Source organism: Labeo rohita, chromosome 14, assembly GCF_022985175.1.
Source record: "Labeo rohita strain BAU-BD-2019 chromosome 14, IGBB_LRoh.1.0, whole genome shotgun sequence".
In the NCBI taxonomy this organism is placed as follows: domain Eukaryota; kingdom Metazoa; phylum Chordata; class Actinopteri; order Cypriniformes; family Cyprinidae; genus Labeo; species Labeo rohita.
In genome coordinates, this window is record NC_066882.1 from 32,494,068 (window position 1) to 32,519,584 (window position 25,517).

At 36.7% G+C, this 25,517-nt stretch overlaps 1 protein-coding gene across 1 annotated transcript in view; it reads left to right on the top strand.

Annotated features, from left to right (window-relative positions):
- The window catches only part of LOC127176425 (ribonuclease inhibitor-like), a 39,697-nt gene extending 15,112 nt beyond the window's left edge, over positions 1-24,585 (top strand). Inside the window, exons 2-5 of the mRNA XM_051128100.1 lie at positions 12,538-12,711; positions 23,039-23,212; positions 23,978-24,154; positions 24,543-24,585. Of these exons, the coding sequence (XP_050984057.1) occupies positions 23,043-23,212; positions 23,978-24,110 (303 nt within the window). The 5' untranslated portion in view covers positions 12,538-12,711; positions 23,039-23,042 and the 3' untranslated portion in view covers positions 24,111-24,154; positions 24,543-24,585. The remainder of the gene's footprint in view (positions 1-12,537; positions 12,712-23,038; positions 23,213-23,977; positions 24,155-24,542) is intronic.
- The last annotated feature ends 932 nt before the right edge of the window (positions 24,586-25,517 follow it).

A 25,517-nucleotide genomic window follows, 5' to 3' on the forward strand; every position in this document is an offset into this window, starting at 1 on the left:
AATAATGCATTTCAAAGCACTTCAGTGGATCTTTAAAGTTCACATAATAACATTTGTTAGTACTTATGCAGATTATTGCAGAATACCAGCACTTGTCTTACTCTGAATCTTTTTTATATATGTGACCCTGGACCACAAAACCAGTCTTAAGTCGCTGGGGTTTATTTGTAGCAATAGCCAAAAATACATTGTATGGGTCAAAATTATAGATTTTTCTTTTATGCCAAAAATCAAGTTTCAGATCATGTTTCATTAAGATTTTTTGTAAAATTCCTACTGTAAATATATAAAAACTTAATTTTTGATTAGTAATATGCGTTAGTAAGAGCTTCATTTGGACAACTTTAAAGGTGATTTTCTCAATATTTTTTTTTTTTTGCACCCTCAGATTCCAGATTTTCAAATAGTTGTATCTCGACCAAATATTGTCCTGACAAACCACACATCAATGGAAAGCTTATTTATTCAGCTTTCAGATGATGTATAAAGCTCAGTTTAAGAAAAAAATTGACACTTATGACTGGTTTTGTGGTCCAGGGTCACATATAATAAAACCTCAGGAAACCCAAAACTCATTAATTTCCTGAGTTGTGCAAGACTTGGAGGCTATTTCTACACTTGTCATCTGAACACACCCTCAAAAAATAAAAAAAACTTGATTTGAGTTTATTGCATCAAAGATGCAAAGACCAACATCATCTTTCCCATTTATGAGGCATGTATTAAAGGACAGTATCATCTAATGTAATGACAGACCTGATTAAACAGCACAGACATAAGCAGTCTTGAGCAAGTTTGAGTCTGAGCACTGTGTGACAGAGTTTAGACTGGAAAAGTGTTGTTTGTTGTTTGGCTGTTGATTTAACATGTTAATTAATTAGTTGTGGATTAAATAAAATGTTACAATTATCATCACATATAACGCATCCGCACCACCCCAGACCTACGTATAGATCATCTTATATTCATTGATTGATGAACATGATGCAGGACAACAGCTCACTGTGTGATGTAGTCCACAGAGTTCAATAAATGAGAACTTAATATTTTGTTAAATTTAGACACAATATTATCTGTTTTTGCCAACAAACAGTGGTGGCTCCAGGTTTTTTTCTGTTTGTTTGTTTCTCTGTGCTGCTAAGGGGGGGCTGAACAGTTAAGTATATCAATAACATCAATATTCTGCATTTATTGCATTTCAGAATCAGAATCAGAATGTGGTTTATTGCCATGTATGTTTACACATACTAGGAATTTGTTGTAGTGACAGAAGCTCCACAGTGCAATAGAATGACAGTGACAGGACCAGACACAATAAAAGACATAATAAAAAGAACAATATACAATTATACAAGACAGACAATGTGCAAAAATAGCAATAACTTTACAATATACAAAATAAACAATTTACTATGTACGTAAGGTGTAATTAGATGTTTAAATAAGTATGTGTGTTAAATAAATAACTGGATAAGTGAATGTATAATAGTGTTGTGTGTTCCACGTTTATTTTGAAGTGTTCATGAGATGGATTGCTTGAGGGAAGAAACTGTTCTTGTGCCTGGCTGTTCTGGTGCTCAGTGCTCTGTAGCGTCTGTGGTAGTTCCTGCCCGTTCTGCCTAAGAACCACACTCAGAGCCTTTGGTCTTGATTTCAGATGATAGACTTTATTTACAAAGAGAATAAAGCCGAGAAGTCCTCTGCAGAGCAAATCTAACTTAGTTCTTTGTGTTGCCCCTTTTATACAGTTTCTTTAAGGCGTGTTCTATACCTTATGTATATAATTGATTTTTCCCTAGGGTGAAAGAGAGAGGCCCCCCAGACTTGTTTTGGTATAGAACGAGACCCTTGACATGTCCATCTGTTTCTTATATCTGAGGGTCCATACCGTTTCACCATGCAGGCCTCTGTCTCCCACCAAGGTTTCTAGGCATCTAGGATTATAATGGAGGAATAACTTGATGTATAAATGGCTACATTAACATTAATTATAATTGATTAATTCATAGCTTGCCCAATAAAATCTACTACATAATTCCCCCCTCTGAGACTTAGTAAGTCTCATATTCATTTATCCTTACCCAGAGTACTACTTCAAAATACAGTCTAATCAGTTAACACTACCTAGTGACTAAATGAGTCACACAGTTTTATCAACAATGACTAGATTATGCAGCAACACTCCGGCGGAGCATCAGGACCAAACATCTCCCCCCTCATTTGGCTATAGGAAGGAGTAAAAGATCCTGTCTCCTTAACTCTTGGGTTTGCCTGTGGTTTTCACAGTTATGTGTAAAACATAAAATACATTCAAAAATAATACATAGAATATCCCAATGTTAGCATAGTAGGTCTTCAGCCCAGACACTTTACGCATCGTAGAGAGCCACCCTTGGGCAGAGGTTAGGCTAGCACATAAACCCAGGGCTTGGTTCATCTTTACTCTTCTTCTTCATCCTCATCAGAGGTACTGGAATTCTCATCTGAAGTTTGCTCCATTAAGTTCAATCTGTTCAGCAACCCTTCATAATATTCATCCAGGCTGTTTTCGGTAGTCATTTGCTTATTATTTGGACTTTTTATCATCTCCATTTGCTTAACTGTAGCCTTAACGATTAATGTTCTCAATATGGGTAATACACAACAAAATAATAATCCTCCTATGAATATGGCAACTCCTAAAAACATTCCTAGTTTAGCAAACCATGCTCCCCATTCTCCAAGTTTTAGATCAAACCAATCCCAGACCCGTTTGTCTCTTCCGGCATTTGCTGTAACTTCTGTTCTTAAGTTTTTTAATTTTAATCATCATTTCACTAAAAGCTCCCCCAGGTGCAGTATTATTTGGTATAAAAGTACAACATTGATCTCCAAACATAACACAAACTCCTCCTTTGTCTGCTAAAAGCCAGTTCAGAGCCTGCCTGTTCTGCCATGTCATTCTACTTGTTGCGTGTACTTGATCTCCTAATAAGTTCAATGCCTCATCAGTATAATTAATGAATCTCTGTTGATTATAGTAAATATAATTAATCCATTCTGCATTTTTGTTTGGAGTGATCCAGATAAATATTGACTCAAAACCTGATTTTATTTCATCTCTTGCTTTAAATTCATTGGGGATTCCTCTCGGTTGTCCAATTGAGTCTATAACCACATTGGGGTCTGGTTCGTAACCTCTTCTAATTCTGTTGTCTTCTTTGTTAGTGCTTTGTTCCGTTCCCCATTGGGCTATGTTAATCTCTTGAATTAATCTTACTCTTACACATAGGCCTTTCCATCCTACTGGTAAAAAAGGCAATAATAGCTCACCTCCACAGATCCAAAAGAAATCTGCTATTATTAATGATTGGTCTTCATATATTTCTATAGAAGGTAAAGCCATAGTTTGATTTTCACATTTTTCAGGTGCTATTTTTCTTTCTTTACTTGTGCCATGTGCTAAAAGTTCTGGAGCTCCAGATTTCCAATAATTTTTCTTATCTATATGCCAAATAACAGCACATTTTCCTTTAAACTTACCCACATTTTGTGTTCCTTTTGGTTTATGAAAGCACTCATATTCTTGTTTATAATCTATGTTATACCATTTTGGAATCTCTACTTTCTGTTTTTCTATTTTTATACCTTGTCCAATATCTGAATACTGACATCAAGATCCCCAGAGTTGGCTAAAGAAATAATCTGTTAATCTAGGATCTCCCAAAAAACCTAGGCATTCAGCCATACAATATGGTCTGGTGAAATCGGTTAAATGACAAAAATTTCTCCCAAATTCTGCACATTTTTGATAGTCATGTGGATTTGGTATGGCTATCACTTTGTTTAAAGGGGATTTGGAGCATAGTAAGCAATTTGCTTTCCCTGTTTCTCTAGCCGTAAAGGCTGCCCATCTGTACCACTCATTATTTTGGGCTGTTTCCCATAATTCATCAAGTTGACTAATGTCTTCATCACCTTGGATGTCATAATCCGCGTTTCTATGAGTTTTGATTATCATTAGTTCTGTTGTGTTGTCTATCACTGAGTTGGTTATTGATACTCATCAGTTTAGTGATGTTGACATCATTATCACTGTTGTTCAAGGGTTGAAAGGTCAATTGAAGGGAAGTCAGGTTGCCCTCTACTGGGTGAGTCTGGACTTGCATTGTTAGGTGCACTAGGCATATAATGGTCTTCGGATAAATTGTCAGACTTATTCTCTTTCCTCTCCTGTTGATCTGACAGGAGAATGTGAGCTCCTTGTGGATCTTTGTTTGAGCTTTCGTCGGTTTGCACTTCATCTTGTGTCTCTGGTTCCTCCTCATCATTTTCCCTGCTGTTTCTTTCTTTTTCCGTCCTTTGCTTGGGAACTCTAGTGCAGTGGTTTAGATGATACCAGGTCGTGCTTCCCTCCACTTGGACTGCTGTTGGAGTAGCTCTCACCACTTTGTAGGGTCCTTCTCTCCTGGGCTCATTCCATTTTCTCCGGAACACCCTCAGATATACTTGGTCACCTGGAACGACTGGACACGCCGTCTCTGTTTCCTCTCTGGGCTCTTTTCTTTTTTCCTGTAAATAGATAGCTTTATGTATGGCAGTTAATTTCGTCATATAAGACCGAAGTTCCATTTGTAATTGTTCAAGAGGCGGTCCTTTATAGGGACCTCTACAATATGGCACAGTCATGGGTCGACCTGTAAGCATTTCATGCGGTGTTAAGTGCGTGTTTCTGTTAGTTTGCATGCGATAGCTCATTAGTGCAAGAGGTAATGCATCAATCCAATTAAGCTTAGTACTTTGACATATTTTGTTAATTTTGGCCTTCATAGTCCCATTGAGCTGTTCTACCATCCCTTGCGCTTCTGGTCTGTAGACGGATCCTAATCTCTGTTTTATCCTTAATTGTTGCAATACTTGTTTTACAGTTTTTTGTATGAATGCTGACCCATTGTCTGAACTTATTTCTGATGGTATCCCAAATCTAGGAATTACTTCTCTGGTTAGAAATTTGATTACTGTTCCTGCTCCCAGATCTGCTGATGGTACTGCCTCCACCCACCTGCTAAATCTATCTATGATCACAAGCATGTATCTTTTGCCTTGGACTCGCTTTATCATATCCACGTAATCCATTACAAGATGTCTGAAGGGAACTTCTGGAACAGGTATGTGGCCGATTGGTGTTGTTATCCCTTTCCTCACATTATATTTGGCACAAATTTCACATGTGGACAAAAATTCATTCACCATTGCATATAAATAGGGAGACCAGTATCCTTGTTGTTTAATCTTCCTTATTACCTTCCCCCTTGCACAATGATCAAAACTATGGGCATCTGCAATGAGAATATTTAAAAGTGCAGTTGGTGCAACAATTTGTCCTCCGTGGGTACACCAGATCTCTTGTGAATCTTTTTTGGCTCCCCTTTGGTGCCACATTGATTGTCCATAGGGGCCTGCTTGTTGTTGAATTTGAATTATGTCATCTAACTGCGGCTGAGGTTCTACAGGTGCAGGTGCTAATACTGCTACCTGACATCCTGAAGCTTTTTTGGCTTCTAGATCTGCTGCATTGTTTCCCTTAATGATATAATCATTTCCTTTTTTATGTGCCTGACATTTAATTACTGCTAGTCTTTTTGGTAACATCATAGCAGAAATTAATTGTCCTGTGTGTTCACCATGTTGGATGGGAGTTCCATCACTCTTTTTGAAACCTCTTTGCTTCCAAACGGCTCCAAATAGATGACATACCCCATGAGCATATGCTGAATCTGTAAAGATGTTAACGGTTTGTCCTTTTGCTAACTGACATGCAGCTGTAAGAGCTTTTAATTCTGCTAACTGAGCGGAGCAAGGTTGTACACAATGTTGTGATATTACAGATATAAATACTTCTTTGTCTTTCTTCACTACTGAATATCCTGTATGATTGCCTGTATGGTCTCTAAAGCTAGAACCATCTACAAAATAAGTGACTTCTGCTTCAGGAATGGGTGTTGATTCAAGATGTGGTCGTAATCTAGTAAATGCCAATGCTTCATTTACACAATCATGTGGTTTTCCTTCAAAAGCCAAAGGAATTAGTTCTGCTGGATTAACTGTATGGCATCACTTAATAGTAATATCGGGATATGTGAGTAGTGATGAACAGGCCAGAATTCGAGCTTGACTTGGAACAAATTTCCCTTGTTCTAATAATTCTACAATTTTGTGATGAGTTTAAATTGTAACTGGGTATCCCATGGTTATTGTGGATGCTTTTTCATAAGCATAATATACACACCTTCTGGAGAACACCAAATTTGTAATCCTAGCCTACATAATGCATCTCGTCCTAACAAGTTGACAGGAGTCTGATTTGATACCAGGATGGGCATGGTTATACTTTGATTTTTTGTTTGGAGACACACTGGAGCTGTCATTGGAATTAGTTGCATTTGTCCCGAGAATCCTATTGTCTTTGCAAATTTTCCAGACAAGAGGAGTTGTGAACCATATTTTTTATTCAAGCATGTGTAAACAGCTCCTGTATCCAACATGACGGGTGTGTCTTTTAATTTGCATAATAGGTTCTTGATCAGCTTTAGTTGTTAACATTGGAAGCTGATTCTCCCCGATAGGATTCTCTGGGCACCTCTAAAAACCTTGATTGGGGCCTCCCCAAGGGTTTACTGGGCCCTGCACTGTACCTCGGTTAGGCTGTGGCCAACTCTCCCCCCTTCCCCCCTGAGGGTGCTGATGCCATGGGTTGTTGGGACAGTCAATTTTGTTATGTCCGGGCTGTCCACAGCCCCAGCATAGGCCTGGAGGGCCTGTAGAAGGTCTGCCTCTCCCTCTCTGGCCTCTCTGTGCTGGTCTTTTTCTCCATCCCATTGGCCCTGGCTGCTGCGTATACACATTAAATATGGGTACAGGGGTCGAGTGTGCGGTTAGAGGAACAGCTGTAGGTGGGTTTGGCTGTATAGTTGGTGGAGGAGCACTTACTGGAGACATCACTGACATTTGCTCTGCTTCTTCTTTCTTTACTGAAGCTTGAATTTTTTTGTTAGTTCTTCAAGCTGTAATTGAGTCAGTTTTCTCTGTAGCTCTTTCTCTTGATTCTTGAGCTTTTGTTCATTTTTTCTAAATTGCTCCACTGCATGAGACACATGATCACAAAACTCTTTGTGTGTTTTAGAGTTTAAACCGACCACATCTTCCAGCCTGCATTTTACTGCTGGTGGCATAGCATCAATCACAGCATGTCGAAATAATGTTGCCATTAATGGGTCTGTTTCAGGATTCCCTTCAGTCTCTTGTTTCCATCTTTTCAGCTGTCTCTGGACATATGTGGTAGGATTCTCTGTTTCTTTCAGCTCGTCTCCCTTTAATGATTTAGGGTCCAGTCTTATTGGGTACTCAGCCCGCAGTGCCTGCGACACTGCTGGACGGAATGCATCAAAAATAATTCCATCCATGTTATGAGAGTTCACAGCTCTGTCCAGAGAGGCTGTTTAAAGAATTTCTTCCATCTTTGCCCCTCCCACAGTTTTAGCTAGCAACGCTTTAATGTCTCCCACAGCCAAAAGTTTTCCCATAGTTTCTTCCTCAAACACCCTGATCCACTTTCCAGCCCCCTCATGGATATCTGGGAGGCGAGTGACCATCTCTTGCTCCATAGCCTCTACTTGTGCTTCAACTTCTTTTTCTTTCCTTCTCATTTCTTCTAACACTTCCTCATATCCTGTCTTTCCTTCCTGGTTAGTTTTCATCATTTCTAACGCTATGCGTGCCTGTTTATAGCAATCTAGCGGTAGATATTCTTCACCTCCTTTTCTCTGTAGGCTCTTTACATCTGGTTTCATTTTTTCTTCCAGCTCTACTTGACCTTCCATCTGCATTTCTCCTGAGACGTGGTTTAGAAAACAACTTTTCCTTTTTCTTTGTCTCTTTATCTACCTCCTTCAATATTTTTCTTGCTTGTTTTATATTTTTTAATGCATCTTATCCTTCCTTTTTAAACATGGCTATCACTTCTTTCTCTTTTTCCCTTTTTGCTTCTCTTTTTTCTCTCTTTTTACTGATGCTTTTAGTTTTGTAGTTTTTTATCAATGTTTCCATTTCCTCACACAGTGCTACATCAGATGTCCCTTCTTTTGGCCATTTTGTCATCAAACTTCTAGTTCTCTTTTCCCATTTTTTTGAGACCTTGTTTATCTCTTCTTTACATAATGGATATTTTAATCCTAATATTTCCACCGGCGTGGCTGCCATACTTCTAATATTCAATCCAATATTTAACTTTATAGTTTTATTTTCCTTTATTAGTTTACCTTACTAGTTTTCCCCACTTAATTTAGCTATTTTACTCAATTTCTTCTAATTTTAGTCTTTATTTTGTGACATACACATTTTTAAACCTTAGCTTTTATTATTTTGTCTGATACATGTACACTTTCTGTCTGAATTAATAAACTCTACTCTTTTATATGATAACTCAATATTCGAAACTTCTAGAAAGTTCGTCTTATATTTTATGTCCTCTCTTTCTTCAGTCTGCATTTAAGATTATTTTAAGATATTTAATTTAATGCCTTTTTCTCACTTCTGGTGCAGTTATCTCAAAAAGTTTTCTCCTTTCTCTTTCACACAGACATCAACATATAAAATTTTGACAATATTTATTGATACGTTCTCTTAAACACATTCACTCCTTCTAGTCCCTTTATTCACACAGGGCTCATTCTTGCATTCTTTGTCCCTTTATTTATAGGGCTCATAAAGTCATTCTTTGTCCCTTTATTTTTTAGGGCTCATACAGTCACTCATTCCTCTCGCAGGGGCAACAGTTGCGCCCGCCTCTGCCCCCACTCAAGGGACGATCCAGGACAAGTGCGCAACTCCTGCCCACCCAATACGGAAATTATTTCTCTTTCATACAATCACCATCATGCACACAGACATGCATCTGGACACAGACACAGTTTCAGACATACAACAAAACACTACACTCGATCCTGAGTGACCTGCAGGGCTCTCGCTCTTTCACTGCTACTCTTCCTCAACTCAGTAAAAAAACAGTGTCCAGCAGGCTTTGTGCCTTCCCATTCAGCCCTCTGTATCTCCTGTACGCCTTTACAGAGCGGTATCCAAAGGACTTAGTGCTTTCCGGCCCTTTCCTATAATATATCTGTTTGCCGTTTATTGCTGTCCTTTCTGGCCCAGCCTTCAATAAACACAGACCATTGCTTGCAATGTATTCCTGCCTACACAGTCTAGTTTCAATTTAGGCTATCCATCAAGGCCTTCCTAACAGTAAAACAGATATGTACATGCAGTTTTCATCTGAAATAAAGACCACTGCTTCTCTTTTGTTCTTTTTAAATTTGGAGGAGCAAATTTAAGTGTCCTTACCACCCAGGGCAGACTGGCAAACAACACAAACTAACTATATAAGCAAAAATTGTTTACCTTTTTCTTGGGTGGCCACCCGTTTGTGTTGTCCGTCAAGTGAGCCCAAAAGTGGTCGTCCACTCTGCTGCTCCTTTTCAAGTCCCTGTTCGGGCGCCAATTTGTGGTAGTTCCTGCCCGTTCTGCCTAAGAACCACACTCAGAGCCTTTGGTCTTGATTTCAGACGATAGACTTTATTTACAAAGAGAATAAAGCCGAGAAGTCCTCTGCAGAGCAAATCTAACTTAGTTCTTTGTGTTGCCCCTTTTAGACAGTTTCCTTAAGGCGTGTTCTATACCTTATGTATATAATTGATTTCTCCCTAGGGTGAAAGAGAGAGGCCCCCCAGACTTGTTTTGGTATAGAACGAGACCCTTGACAGGTCCATCTGTTTCTTATATCTGAGGGTCCATACCGTTTCACCATGCAGGCCTCTGTCTCCCACCAAGGTTTCTAGGGATCTAGGATTATAATGGAGGAATAACTTGATATATAAATGGCTACATTAACATTAATTATAGTTGATTAATTCATAGCTTGCCCAATAAAATCTACTACACGTCGACCAGACGGCAACAGTTCATAGAGGGAGTGTGCTGGATGTGAGGGGTCCAGAGTGATTTTGCCAGCCTTTTTGCTCACTCTGGATAAGTACAGTTCTTGAAGAGTAGGAACGGTTGTGCCAATAATTCGCTCAGCAGTCCGGACTGTCCGATGCAGTCTTCTGAGGTCAGATTTGGTAGCTGAGCTGAACCAGACAGTTATTGAGGTGCAGAGGACGGATTCGATGATGGCAGTGTAAAACTGTTTCAGTAGTTCCTGAGGCAGGTTGAACTTCCTCAGTTGGCGAAGAAAGAACAGCCTCTGCTGGGCCTTTTTGAAAATTACGTCAGTGTGGATGTCCCACTTCAGGTCCTGAGAGATGGTGTTGCCGAGGAATCTGAATGTCTCCACTGTCATTACAGTGCTGTCCATGATGGTGAGAGGGAAGAGTGCAGGGGGGTTCCTCCTGAAGTTTACTGTCATCTCTACTGCACCAGACAGCTAGCTCTTTAACCTCCTGTCTATAGGCAGACTCGTCACCGTCCTGAATGAGGCCGATGACTGTAGCGTTGTCCGCAAACTTCAGGAGCTTGACAGAGGGGTCTTTGAAGGTGCAGTCGTTGGTGTAGAGGGAGAAGAGCAGTGGGGAGAGAACACAACCCTGAGGAGCGCCTGTGCTGATTGTGTGAGTGCTGGATGAGAATTTTCCCAGCTTTACTAGTTGCTGCCTGTCTGTCAAGAAGCTGGTGATCCACTGACAGATGGAGGTAGGCACGGAGAGCTCAGTTAATTTTTGCAGGAGTAGGTCTGGTATGATAGTGTTGAAGGCCGAAGTGAAGTCCATTTTTTTTCCATTTCATTCCATTTTTTTTTTTATTTAATTTTACTCTAAAACTATACATTTACAAGGGTACATTGTAAAGTTTACACAGTTATTAAGCACATGTTATCAATTCAGTTGAACATCTATATATTTATTATTACCTCAGTAGGTCTTTGATTCAATAACGGTTTATTATAACCTGTCGGCTGACAATCCCACCTACAGACGGGAACAGATAATGAGGGCTTTAAAACTGCAGTGAGTAAATCAATGAGGCGTTCACTCAGAATGGGTTTGCAATGCAGCGCTGATACCTTTCTTTCTTTCTTTCTTTCTTTCTTTCTTTCTTTCTTTCTTTTTATTGCAAAACTTAATAAATAATTAAATAATTACATACAAGATCAGGTAAAGATTCCATGGTTGTATCTTTAACAATAATTATAATGTCATAAAACAGAAAACATAAATATCATGGGTTTGTGTTCATCATAGTATGTACTTTGAATAATTCATCATAATGCTTTTTAAAAATATTATTTATTTATTTATTTATTTATTTTATAAACCTGAGGGATGAAACAAGTGTTACATACAAAAAGAAAAAGACAAAAACACAAAGGAGATATGAGGCACTTGTGCTTGTGGATGCAAAACTTTGCATATAAAATAAAGAAATTTACAACATATTCAAGAGATAACTATTTTGGGTTCTGTAATAATAACTTTAAAAATAAAACTGTGGGTGACATTAGTAGGGTTAAAAATATAAAAACGTATATCAACTCAATGTATTGGTTATATTACAATCACAAAATAAATGGGCAGCTGTTTCATCAACAAGACACAAAATGAGAAAATTAAATCAATATCAAGATATTGGTTTTGAATGCAGCCAATTACTTAATCAGACCAAAAAATAAATAAATGAATACGTACATACATACATACATACATACATACATAAATAAAATTACTGCCACCTACTGACAGTTTAGTTTCTCATTTAGAGTGTCATTTCATTAAAATGAGTTTGTATTTCTATATTAATAATAGTTCAACCAGAAATGAAAATTCCGTCATCATTTACTCGCCTCTTCTTTGTAAAGTTTTTTATTAATTAATTTGTTTGTTTGTTTGTTTGTTTTATTTATTCATTTGTTTGTTTTATATATTTATTTATTTCTGTAATGTCTATTTGATGCTTTTCTAATTTGACACAATAATAACTTTAAATTATCATTTGGGGGTGATTTGCTGAAAATTTGATATGTGATTAATTAACACATGGTGTAATTATTTAGATTTTCACAATTATAATAATAATATAATAATAAAATTATATAAACTGTGTCCTGTTGCTCCTGCTTTTGACCCAGCAGTCGTTTACTGGAGGTTTAGTTGATTCTAGTACTTTGATTAATATTCCTTTCCCTACTGATCTCTTTATTTATTTCTGTACTTGTTCTGAAACCAAAATCAGTATGTTTTTTTATTAAAGAGATTTTGTTTCATCCTGTACCACAATATTAGTGGATCATACAGTGATTAACAAACATGACAAATTGAGATCATCTTTCCTCTGTGAAATCTGGATTTATGAAGCACATGTGCTGAAAGCTTTTTGAATGTCTTTATTATTTTTACAACAGTGATGAATCTCCAATGGAAATGTAGACATATTTACTAGTCTGTTTAGGATTGTGATCTGATCTGATCTGATGTGAGAGAGTGAAGAGTGTGTCATTGTTCTCTACAGGTTGAGATATTGTGGTGTCACAGATGAAGGTTGTGCTGCTCTGACTTCAGCTCTGAGATCAAACCCCTCACACCTGAGATATCTGAATCTGTCATGGAATAAACTAGGAGATTCAGGTTTGACGTTCATCTGTTCTGTACTGGAGGATCCTCACTGTAAACTGGAGAAACTGTGGTAAGATCATATTTGACTCTCACAGATGAAACACAATGTAAAGTATGTTTGAAGTGTTCAGTCTCTTTCTGCTGCTGTGAGTTCAGCTGATTGAGCTCTAAACTTTTTTGTTGTGCATCAATTCATCTAGCAGTTCTCCACCTCCCCATCTCCTCCTGTATTTCACAGTAACTCTACACACAAACATCAAATGATTGGTCATATACACACTGTAGGGGATCTACAGAAGTCAATTTTGCTCAAAGGGAATCATTTAAGATTGAACAGAATCTCCGTATACAGCGGATCAATGAATCGGTCAGTGATTCATTGAGCGAGCCGTATAACATCAACACTGTACTGGATACTAATATCCAAAATATAGTGAAAACACTATTTCTTAGCACGGTAACAAGGTCGGCAGTTTAAGACATTAATTTATAAGCACAAAACACAAGATACTTCTCTTTTCAATATGAATAGGAATTTATTGGAAAAACCTAAGACATATAAACTAATCTAACACATAGACGCGCATTCACACATTCATACAAGTTGCAGAAAGAGAGAGAGATGAGGAAAGAATGAGTTTAGAAGAGTGAAAATGTGAAATCCCAAGTTTATAGCATACGTATATGCAATTGCTTAGACCTGAACAACCATCAATCATTTAATTAACCCTCGCGTTGAGTTTCTTAGTGAGGTTATTAAACGCTATATTAATGCACCAGTTCAGCTAGAATCTGGAGGTTGTACTTGCGTTGCCTTTGTGTTAAGGGGTTTCCTTTGATGACGTCGTTGCAGAAAGGGGTTCCCCAAGGTTGCTGATTGGTTGGAAGTCCGTGGTCGTTGGAGGTGATGTCTTGGGCGTTGGCTGGATGATGGAGTCGTGTACGCTGGTTGAAGTTTTGAGGCAGGCACGAAGTCTGAGACACGGCTTAGCGGCAAAACTTAACTTAGAACACGAAACTCTCAACGGAAAGAAAAGATTAAAGTAAAAGAAAGAAATGTGACGGTCTCCTCATGTTTTCGTTAGAGGAGTGGCTGGCGTGCAAGCCAGGAAGCGTTCAAAGAACGCAAAAAGCAGCGGCAAATTATGGCAAAAAGCATGGCTAAAAGAGATGGCACGAAGCACAAACTAAAAGCACAAGCTAAGAGCCTGACTAAAAGCAATGGTTAAACCAATAGCTAAAAGCTAAAGCTAAAAGCTAAAAGCATGGCTAGGAGCGATGGAAATAGCTAAAAGCAAAATTTGATGGTGTCCTGTGGTTTTAAACTCAGCTTTGGACACATCCCAAAATGGTGTCTTGACCAATTAGATGTTGTCTTAACTCAGGATATTGCTATGTTTCTCCTCCCAAAACATAAATCAGCATGTTATCTTATCAGTCACATGGTCAGAATTTTCCCGCTCTTGCAGAGTATAATTTGGCCATGATTCCTATAACATGAATACAACACATTTGACAATGAATTGATTGGTGGAAACATTCAAAGCATGAATTTTCAAACTCATACATACCAAACATGAATATAAACCCTTAAGCTATTCAATAGTTATTAAAAAGGACATACACAACGAGTGATTAGAACATAATAGACAAATGTGTGGGTGGCATACATAGCAGGGAGTTATGCAATGGTCTGATGTTCATTCATATGTCCTTTTAAGCATCGTTTTGGTGCATATTTAGGTAAAATGGACAGTCTCTGCCATTCTGTGAACTAAGGGCATGTTCCAAGGAACAAAGGAATTTAGAAGAAACTTGGTCTGGTTCTTGTCTTGGGTGGGGGAGCACCACCCAACAAAGTTTCCTCATGTGATGGTCCTGATGGGCTGCATCTTTGACCATTAATCTCGGGTTTCTCGCCCCAATATTGATAATCTCCTTCCTGAGATGGGATTATCAATAATTGTGTTCTTTTGTTTTAATGTTGCAAGTTGTTCAAAGCTGTGAAAGTTAGTTGGTTAGGCTTACTTCAGGCTGGCTGGCGCCAGGGTATCCTGGACAGATTTATGACGTGGTTCTGGGCCCCTTTGTGGAATTTGGCTCTTTGGTTTCAACCAAATGTTCTGATCGAATCTTCCATTTGTCTGATTCGCTCTGATACCCTACAACACCAAACTACACTCAGATATGACAAATGTAAATCACTAGTGTCTTGTGTGTTTTGTTTGTTCAGTGTGCAGTGGAGTTTGTCACAGCACTCACACGTACATGTATGTGCACAAATACACTGTATATACAGTCTGTATGAACAACTGATGAACTTTACAGTTACTGAACTGAACTGAATCAACACTGAACTGACTCAATAATGACTCTATCGGTTTGTTAGAGCTGCTTTACAGTACAAAAATATACCTTCTGAAAAGGTGCCACCACAGTGACAGCTCTTGTACATTTTTTTCTGAGAGTGCAGAAAGACCTGTGTATATATTCAGTATATATTTACAGAGTATTTCTGTTATTCTCTCTCTATGTAGTACCGCAGTGGAGGGGTTGAACTCGGAGCTCAAACCGAGCCTCAGGTTCAAGCCTCCATTGTGAACAGCAAACCAAGTGTGTTTAACATTAACTATTACAGTTTTTCTCAATCGATTTGACACTTTTCTCCAATGCAGTGTACTTGTTCTCAGAACAATTAGCACAGCCATAAAACACCAAATTATCTTAAACAAACAGTTCAACTTTACTGCAAAATGAATCATTGCGATTTTTTTCCTAGAAATGCATTTATTAAAAGTAAATTTTAACATCACATCTATAGGTTTGTTCTCTACTGATTATAAAACACTTTCAGCTGTAGATGCACAAATATGCTAATGAAAATACATGTTTATTGAAATTCTTCAACAGGGAGTTTTGTTTTATATATATTGTGCAAATCTAAATGAAATAAAAATTGTTATCCAATACCTGCTATAACCCATGAGGAAAAACTAATTGCCCCTTTAAACTTGCTGAAAATCAACTCAGTCTTTTTCTCAGACATGACACACAAACCCTCAAAAACACATACACTACAAGAGTTTTACACACTGATGAGATCAATTCAAAACAATCCTATGAAAACTGGTAATAAGTGTTGCTTGGGAAAAAAAAATTAATTCACATGATGAACACAACAAATGTATGCATTTGCAAGTGGTTTAATCCTTAATTTATTGTACTGTAGATTACAGCACAAAACAGCAAACAACAACAAAAATAATTATTCTGCCCCAGCATCCTGTCTTTGGTCTGGGACAGGCCAAAGAACCTCCTCAACATCACAGACTTAATTAAATGGACAGGCAGCGGGGGTAGAATCCTCTAGCATGCCTGTTCCAACCCTGGCACGCATCAACTAAAATATATGAGACTGCTTGTTTTCTTACCCTTGCCCTTCCTATTTCTCTTCCATGTTGTTGTCGTCGTCCTCCTCCTCCTTCTCCTCCTCTTCCTCTTTCACCTCCTACTCTTCCTCTTTGAAATTACACATTACTGTATGTGGGATATTGATTGAAAAAGACAGGATAGGATTCACCTTTGAACTATTTCAGAGAACTGCTTTATCATTGGTTGATCTGTAGTTTCGACATTAGTGAAAGTCAATATTCACTTGAGTAATTCATGGCAAAGTTACAAAAAGTCTAACAGAAGTGTGTAGAATATGCCTGACAGTTTATGACAACTAGATCAATAATTTAGCATTTACTGTAAAGACACATACGATGAGCTAATGACTTGATGTTTAGAGGGGTAAGACTATAGCACAGAGAACTATATACATGTAATACATTTTGAGCAACATGACAACAGGAAATGATAATGTAGGAAACCGCAGACAAATCAGTTGCATAATCAAATGCAACTTGTTCAAAAAAATTTGAAACATTTTATGATGTGAAGTGACTAAATAAGTAGTGTTGAGAATTTAATTTCTGATCTGAGAAATGCATACAGCTGACTTTGGCCCTTTTATCTCCATCGAAGGTTCTGATTGGTGTGTGATAAATTTTGACTCCTAGTGTTTCCACTTGGGTAATTGTGTGCTAATTGAGCTCAAACTTTGCAGACTTGAGTGAACAATATTGAATGCTAGTGATTTCTAAATGACCACATGGTGTAAGCACTGAGAAATGTAGGGACTATCATGTGTTAAAGCAGGGGAATAGTGTTTATAGTTCAGGAAAATGGGTGTGCTTTTTGAAAAATGGCTTTATGGTTTTGAAATTTTACTTCAAAAGACTGGTTATAGTGTTTTAGCAATTGAGAAAAACTGTCAAGTATTGGTTGGTTTCATTAACTATGGTGAAAAGATTTTGGAGTTTTGTGCACATTGTTTTGAGAAAATTATTTGCATGATTTGTAACTTGTATGAAATAAATGAAAATGTACAATCTGTTTAGGACAAATACAAAGCGTTCAGCTGACTGTGTTACAGTTTTCTTCAACTGCTTACACACAAAATCTTTACTTGTCACACAGTTTCTAAAACCTGACACTCAAACACCAGAACCACACACCAAATCTGCAAAACCATACACTAATTCTTGGCCTTTGACTCAGTTTTCAATTTCATAATACACTTTTTGCAAAACACAACACACAATTCTTTATGTAACACACAAGAATCTAACAGGAAGTATCTTGATTTTCTTTTTCAAACACAACCAATCAAAATGCCACACTAATTCGTCAGTGCCTCACACTAACACCTCACTTGTGCAAACACTCATTGCTTTACTTAACACCAACCAATCATGGTTTTAGAAAAGGCCTTGGAATAATCACCGTTTTCAAAATTATGAATTATGCAATGCATATTGTGAAATATTTAAACTATTTAAAATAACTGTTTTCTATGTGAATGTATTGTAAATATGTAATATATTGTGATACAGACAAAAAGCTGAATTTACAGCATCATTACTCCAGTCTTCAGTGTCACATGATCCTGCAGAAATCTTTCTAATATAATAAACATTTATTATTATTATTATTATTATTATTATTATCACCATCAATATTTAAAACAGTTAAGTACCTTTTTTTCAGGATTCTTTGATGAATAGAAACATTTCTATATAAATGCTGGTCTTCTGAACTTTCTATTCATCAAAGAAACCTGAAAAAAAATCAACAAAATAATAATAATAATAATAATAATAATAATAATAATAATAATAAATGTTTTTTTTTTTTTTTTTTTTTTCTGAGTAGCTAATCAGAATATTAGAATGATTTCTGAAGGATCATGTGACTGCAGTAATGATGCTAAAAATTCAGCTTTGAAATCACAGGCATAAATTACATTTTAAAATATATTCAAATAGAAAAGTTATTTTAAATAGTAAAAATAATTCAAAATTTTACTATTTTTGCTGTATTTTGGATCAAATAAACAGGCTTGGTGAGCAGAAGAGACTTTTTAAGAAAAACATTAAAAAAACATTAAAAATCTTCCTGTTTAAAAACTTTTGACTGGTAGAATATTTATTTTCTTTCGTACTGTGTAATACTGTATTCACAACCACAAATGCTTACAGTAAAAAATAATAATAATTACAGTTTGGTTTCCATCTTGTTTTTTTATGTTTACCAGATTTTTCAACATCTCTCTGCCAATTACTTTCATTCTTGTACAGAAATATACATAGAAGCTCATGAAAGAAGAGCTTTAAGTTTTGAATAAATGTGTGTATATGATACATACAGAAATATAATATTATGGCAAAGGTGTTTCCAACGTAAGACAAATGATGCTGTTGAGACGTGTTTGTGATATTTTGAATGTAGTGCTTCATTTTGCAGGAGATGTGAGGCATTTTACATTTTGTGTGTGTAATTCTTAGATTTGTGTGTAAAGTTTTGAAAAAAAGAGGCAAAGTTTTGAAAATGTGTGTAAGCAGTTGAAAAAAACTGTAACTGTAGGAATGTACTGATACCACTTTTTCCAGTACTCGCCCGATACCGATACTTTTATTTTTGGTACTTGCCGATGCTGAGTACTAGGGGTGTAACAATACATGTATTTGTACCGAACCGTCACGGTACTGACATCTCGGTTCGGTGCATGAGACGCCATGGGAGCGCAAGCTACAAAGCGAGAAGGAGAAATCGGCTCGCCTAGCATTTTCCACATTTTCCACGTGGAAAACGCTAGGCGAGCTGATTTCTCCTTCTCGCTTTGTAGCTTGCGCTCCCGTGGCGTCTGCTGTTGCTAAGCAACCATGACCCGCAATCTCAGTGAAGAAGAGGAAGTTTCATCAAAGGACAAACGGATTTCTAGCACTAAAAATCACTTGCTGTAGCTCTGCTACTAAATATATTTAAAAATGGCTATCCCTGTACAGCTATGATCAACTGTTTCTCCATCTTGGCTGAGCTTTCAATGTTGTTACGGGAAAGGATGAAGCTAATTGGTTGGTTGTTGTCACATGACCTGCGGTGCGCTTGCGGCATTCTGAAAAGTTGAGATGTTTTCATCTCGATGCGGCGCGGACATTCCATTATGAGCGCAGCTGCCGCGTGTCTACATTTGAAATAACGAACTTGAGCGTGCAAAGACGTGACATGTGAAAGGTCCCTTACAGTGAATACAGGCAATTCACCCTCAATCCAGAAGGGGGCGCCCGAACTAAAGCAACTCTGTTTGATAACCGCCTGCAGAAGAACAGCGAATGTCAGGAGTTGCGCATTTGAAAACAAAGACCACTAGACAGTGATCATGTGCTGATTGTGAACACGTCTCTCACTGACAAAGGAGTATAACGTTAATTTAAAGGTTTGTGCACTCAACTGTCTGTGAAATGGAGCTTTGTGTTCGTGTATCCGACCTCTCTCATTCGGCACAAATCCAAATATTCCATAATATTTCCATATCTGTGATGTATCCAAATGCTAAACTATTATTTATTATGTACATTATAGACTTTGTACTTGAGTCCGTTCCATCATTGAAACAATGAGGCGTTTGGTTCACTGTATTTTATTTTGATAAAGTATCAATTGCACTGTAAGTTATCAATGCCGGAAGCCTGGAACTGACTTTAACTGTTTCTCATACCAGCAAAATCAACTTAAAACACTGTCATTTATTGTCTTATTGATAATGCATCACTGTAAAAGGTCTTTTGTACATTAAAGAAAACAAATAGAATGCCACTTTCTGCCATTTGAGTTTCCTTTCTGTCACAATAATGAACAAACTCAGCATATATAGGCTACGTTACGTATCACACTGTTTTTTTCCCCTTGTTGATCTGTTAACTAAATCAAATATATTTCAAGTATTTATTCCTTGTATGTATATATGTACTGCAGATATATAAAAAAACAGTGTGATACGTGTATATATATATATATATATATATATATATATATATATATATTAGGGATGCACAATACAGTACCTACGTACGTACCTCGGTTTTTAACCACGGTTTTCAGTTCGGTTCAGTTCTGATGTCCTGCCACTTCAGTGTGGGTTTTTTTTTTTGGAACAAATTAACAAAATACTCCCGTAAACCTCTGTGCACTAGAAAAAACGTGAATTAGTATATGTCTGCTTATTTTTTCTTTTGAGAGAGGTATTATTTTTTTCGAATTTTACGCAAAATAGAATGGGTTTCATTCATACTGGACGCCAGAGGGCGCCCTAGTGCAAAAAAAAAAACCAAACAAAAAAAACCCCACATATGCGTCAAAGAAGTAGCGCTGATGACGTTCCGTTCCAATTTCTCTAATATGGATAAAAGCATCGCTATTGCTGTAACTGATTAAAAACAAGATATAACGTTAAACGTTTTTAATGACGAAATGTAAGGACAATAAACACTCGTCTGCAATAATATATGGTTTATCCATGTTCTTCAAGCCATCTCGGGTATATTCATAAGCCAATGCTAATCGACATACATAGAATATGAGTATAGAATTTATTGTCTGCCTCATTCTGTGATGAGAATCCACATCAGATTACACAAGGAAGTTATTTCAAACACTCGACTGATGTTATGAATTAAAAACTTTTGCTTTTATAACTTTTGTTGGACAACAAGTTTAGAAAGGTTTATCATTGCATGTCATTAGAATAGAAGATGCGCTGCCTGTGTTGCTTTTTCAAATATAAGCGGGGAAGCGTTTCCTCATTTCAGCACATGAAATCGCGGGCGTATGTACAGCAGATTCAGAGAGAAATAAAACAAGGAAGTTATTTAAATGCAAAACTGAAAAACCGCAATTCACAAGCGCGTATTGAACCGTGGATGTCGTACCGAATGGTTGGATATTATATTGAGTATTGTGACATCCCTAATATATATATATATATATATATATATATGAAGAGCTCTTTTCCAAAACGCGATAAACGCCATTTTTTACTAAATTGAGTTCCTGCCAAAATTTTTTTGTATTGTATCTGGTCGTTATTGAAAAGGCAGTTTTTAATTTTACGCAAAATGCGATATCCGCCGTGTTATTCTGTCATGTTTTCTCCCTTTTTTTTCCAAACCACGACAAACGCCAGTCCCCCATTTCTGCAAAATGCGATACATCCGCTCAGCCAATCACAGCGCAGCATTTCATGCATTGTAAACAGTAAAGGCAGCGCTTTGAATACACCCAGCATCCTATTTTTCAACGTTGAGTAATGTATCACAGACATATCTGATGAATTCTTTCATAAAGTGTAGAGAGCGTGTAAATAAGAGATTCATTGTGCAGTGTAGAGAATTTCGTTGATTATAATTTTGTGAGATCGCGATGAACTGGGATGAGTGACAGCTTTTAATGATTTTTAAGGGAGTTTGTAAATGAGATATTGATTTAATACAACAGTTAAATAAACAAGAAGTTAATATTAAGTGACTTACATTGTCTGACTATAACACTATTGCCTGATTTTGCTCTATTTCATCTTCAAAAATAGTTTGAAACAAACTGCGAATCTCCATTCAAACACAGCAGTGTTTCGTTTACTAATGAACGTGCGTTTTCTAGTAAGTCAATGAATCAATTACCCATTCATAAAAAGAGTCACTTGCTTTATTCCTGAATTAATCAGCCGTTCGAACGAATCGAATGAATGATATGATTCAGAAATTAAATCAGTGACTTACCACCACCTACTGGCAGTATTTCATTTTTATCTTCTTTTTAGTTATTAAAATCATTTAATATTTCTATGTTCAAAATTGTATATTTAAAACATTAATCTCAACAAGAGTTTATGAATTTGATTGCACTTATGCCATCTCTTTCCATCACTTATACTTTCTCTAAAAAGAAAAGTAAGCGTAGACCCCTAATGGATTTATTGCATTTTGGGAAAAAATAATGTTTTTATAATAAATCTTTGAAAAATCAAAATCAATTTTTTATGTTATTATAACCTAAAGATGCTATGTGAAAGTGTAAAACAGAAAATAGTGGTTTTCATTTTACCACTTTCTTGGTAAAGAAAACACATTTTTACTCAAATTAATCAAAATGGATTTATATGCGTTTTGGAAAAGAGCTCATCATATATATATATGTATATAACATTATAATTTGATATAATATTTAGTATTTTCACATCTAGGTTGGAAAAAAATGCAATTTCTACTACTGTCTGTTCAAAATAAATGAAAATAGTAGATTTGTTGTTTTTTTTTCCTGTTGTACCGAAATCGTATAGAATCGTGACATCTGTGTACCGTTACACCCCTGCTGAGTACCAATACCGATATTTCAATTGCATTTGTACAAGTTGTTCAGTTTGTTTCCATAATAACACAGAATAATTTTTGGTCCCAAATTATCAATTTTACTACTACAATTTTATTTTCAAGTCCACTGTATGAAGAAGTGTTGGGTGTAATATGTCACAGTTTACTTTCATTTCCTCACTTTAATGAACTATAGTGTCCTGCACCAAAAAATAAATAAATAAATAAATAAAAATCTGGTGTCTGAATAATTTTTGGTTTGACTGTATATCCTTCAGTTATTTTCACCCAAAAGTCAGTTCAGTGTTGATTCAGTTCAGTTCAGTAACTGTAAAGTTCATCAGTTGTTCATACAGACTGTATATACAGTGTATTTGTGCACATACATGTACGTGTGAGTGCTGTGACAAACTCCACTGCACACTGAACAAAACACAAAACACACAAGACACTAGTGATTTACATTTGTCATATCTGTCATATCTTTCGTAAGAGATGTATAATGTTTTGTTGTGTGCATATTTTGTGGTTTTGTGTAAAGTGGTTATTGTGTGTAAACAATTTAAGAAAAAAACTATAATAATGGATTCACTGCTAAACTGATCTAATGTGAGAGAGTGAAGAGTGTGTCATTGTTCTCTACAGGTTGATGAAGTGTGGTGTCACAGATGAAGGTTGTGCTGCTCTGACTTCAGCTCTGAGATCAAACCCCTCACACCTGAGACAACTGAATCTGTCATGGAATAAACTAGGAGATTCAGGCTTGACGTTTATCTGTTCTGTACTGGAGGATCCTCACTGTAAACTGGAGACACTGTGGTAAGATCATCTCTCTGATAGTCACGTCTTTATCCTCAGTAAGACGTGTCCTTTAATGTAAATGTTCAGTAAACACACTAAATCTCAGCACAAATGAATTATGACTGAAGTTTATTTCATTGATCTTCATCACATCTCATGATCTGCTGCTCCTGTTTTTGACCTCCTGTTTTCACTACTACAGTGAATGATGAAGGTTATATTACATTAGCTTTCAACATTATCAGACCCTCAAAACCTTTAAAACAAGAAAGTTGTTTATTATTTACACTCTTAAATACAGTACAGTGAAGTGACATACTGTATAAAACACGTATCTGTGAGAATCAACACACTGGTTTGCAGGAGCAGACTGAAGCAGAGTTTCAGTCTTTCTCCTCCATCAGCAATTTCCTTTTCATCTCATATCCTGAGAAAAACATTATTTAAGAAAGCAACGTTGATCAAGATTAAATTCAAACTGCAAACACTATCTCTATTTATTTCATCACATTTCTATTTAGTTTATAAGCTGCCAGATGCCAGATTCGTCCTTATATCACTATGAAACAATATCTCACATTCATCTTTGTGTGTCTGTTCAGTCTTGAAGCACATGACAGTTTCAAACAGCACCACTGAGCATCAACATGCATAAATCTCATTCTATCAGCAGCAGTATGTGACAGTGCTTGTCATTATATCTCCTTTCCTGCTCTGAGACCAGAGTCAATAACAAACTACACACACCTGAACTACAATTCACACTGTCATTGTTCTCTACAGGTTGATGAAGTGTGGCGTCACAGATGAAGGTTGTGCTGCTCTGACTTCAGCTCTGAGATCAAACCCCTCACAGCTGAGACAACTGGATCTGTTTGGGAATAAACTAGGGGATTCAGGAGTGAAGTTACTCTGATTTGAAGGATGATCCACATTATAAACTGGAGACATTATACCATTGTGAGTATATTATTAGTATATAATAGTAAGTGAGTATATAAGTCTTTTAAAATGGCTGAAGTTTAGTAAAAGTCCTCATATGTGTGTAATTGGAGAATATAAGTTAATAATTCAGCTCCACTCCACTAGTCTCTGTACTTTAAACTGTGTTTAATAAGAGTTTAATTCTGTGATGTGACTGATCTATGAATATATGAATATTTTCATCTCTTCCAGTGTCTGTGTGTGTAAGTGATAAAGAGAGAGTTATTGATCATGATCAGTTTTTTATTGATATCTCTGGCTGTAATATGAATGCACTGTGTTTTTCTGAAATGGATCTGCTGATGTGATGTGACAGCAGTAATGTCTCATACTCATATGTGACTGTCTGTGTGTTTTATTGTAGACCCTCAGTATTGAGACGTCAGTCCAGTTTCCTCAGGATCAGCTCGTGTTTCACTGTCTTGTTTTATAATGGACCATGAAACTGAGTACAGAAAATGAGCAGTTTGGAATCGTTTTAGATTCACTAGATATTGACTACAATGTAAATGCTGTAACACTCAATACACTGTAAACAAATAATGATGAGTGATCAAACTAAAACCTCCAATTTTAATCAACATGGACATGGTGTGAATAAGAGATTTACTGTGCAATACAGACAGCTTTGATTTCATATTTTTATGATGATTATTAAAGTTTCCACCTAAATTTTAATATTTTTTTTTACCTGTTTTTTGCTTTTTCTTTCTGCCTCTGAACACAGTTACAGCGGGGCAAAAAAGTATTTAGTCAGCCACCAATTGTGCAAGTTCTCCCACTTAAAAAGATGACAGAGGCCTGTAATTTTCATCATAGGTATACCTCAACTATGAGAGACAAAATGAGAAAAAAAAAATCCAGAAAATCACATTGTCTGATTTTTAAAGAATTTATTTGCAAATTATGGTGGAAAATAAGTATTTGGTCACCTACAAACAAGCAAGATTTCTGGCTCTCACAGACCTGCAACTTTTTCTGTAAGAGGCTCCTCTGTCCTCCACTCATTACCTGTATTAATGGCACCTGTTTGAACTCGTTATCAGTATAAAAGACACCTGTCCACAACCTCAGACAGTCACACTCCAAACTCCACTATGGCCAAGACCAGAGAGCTGTCAAAGGACACCAGAAACAAAATTGTAGACCTGCACCAGGCTGGGAAGACTGAATCTGCAATAGGTAAGCAGCTTGGTGTGAAGAAATCAACTGTGGGAGCAATTATTAGAAAATGGAAGACATCCAAGACCACTGATAATCTCTCTCAATCTGGAGCTCCACACAAGATCACACCCCATGGGGTCAAAATGATCACAAGAACGGTGAGCAAAAATCCCAG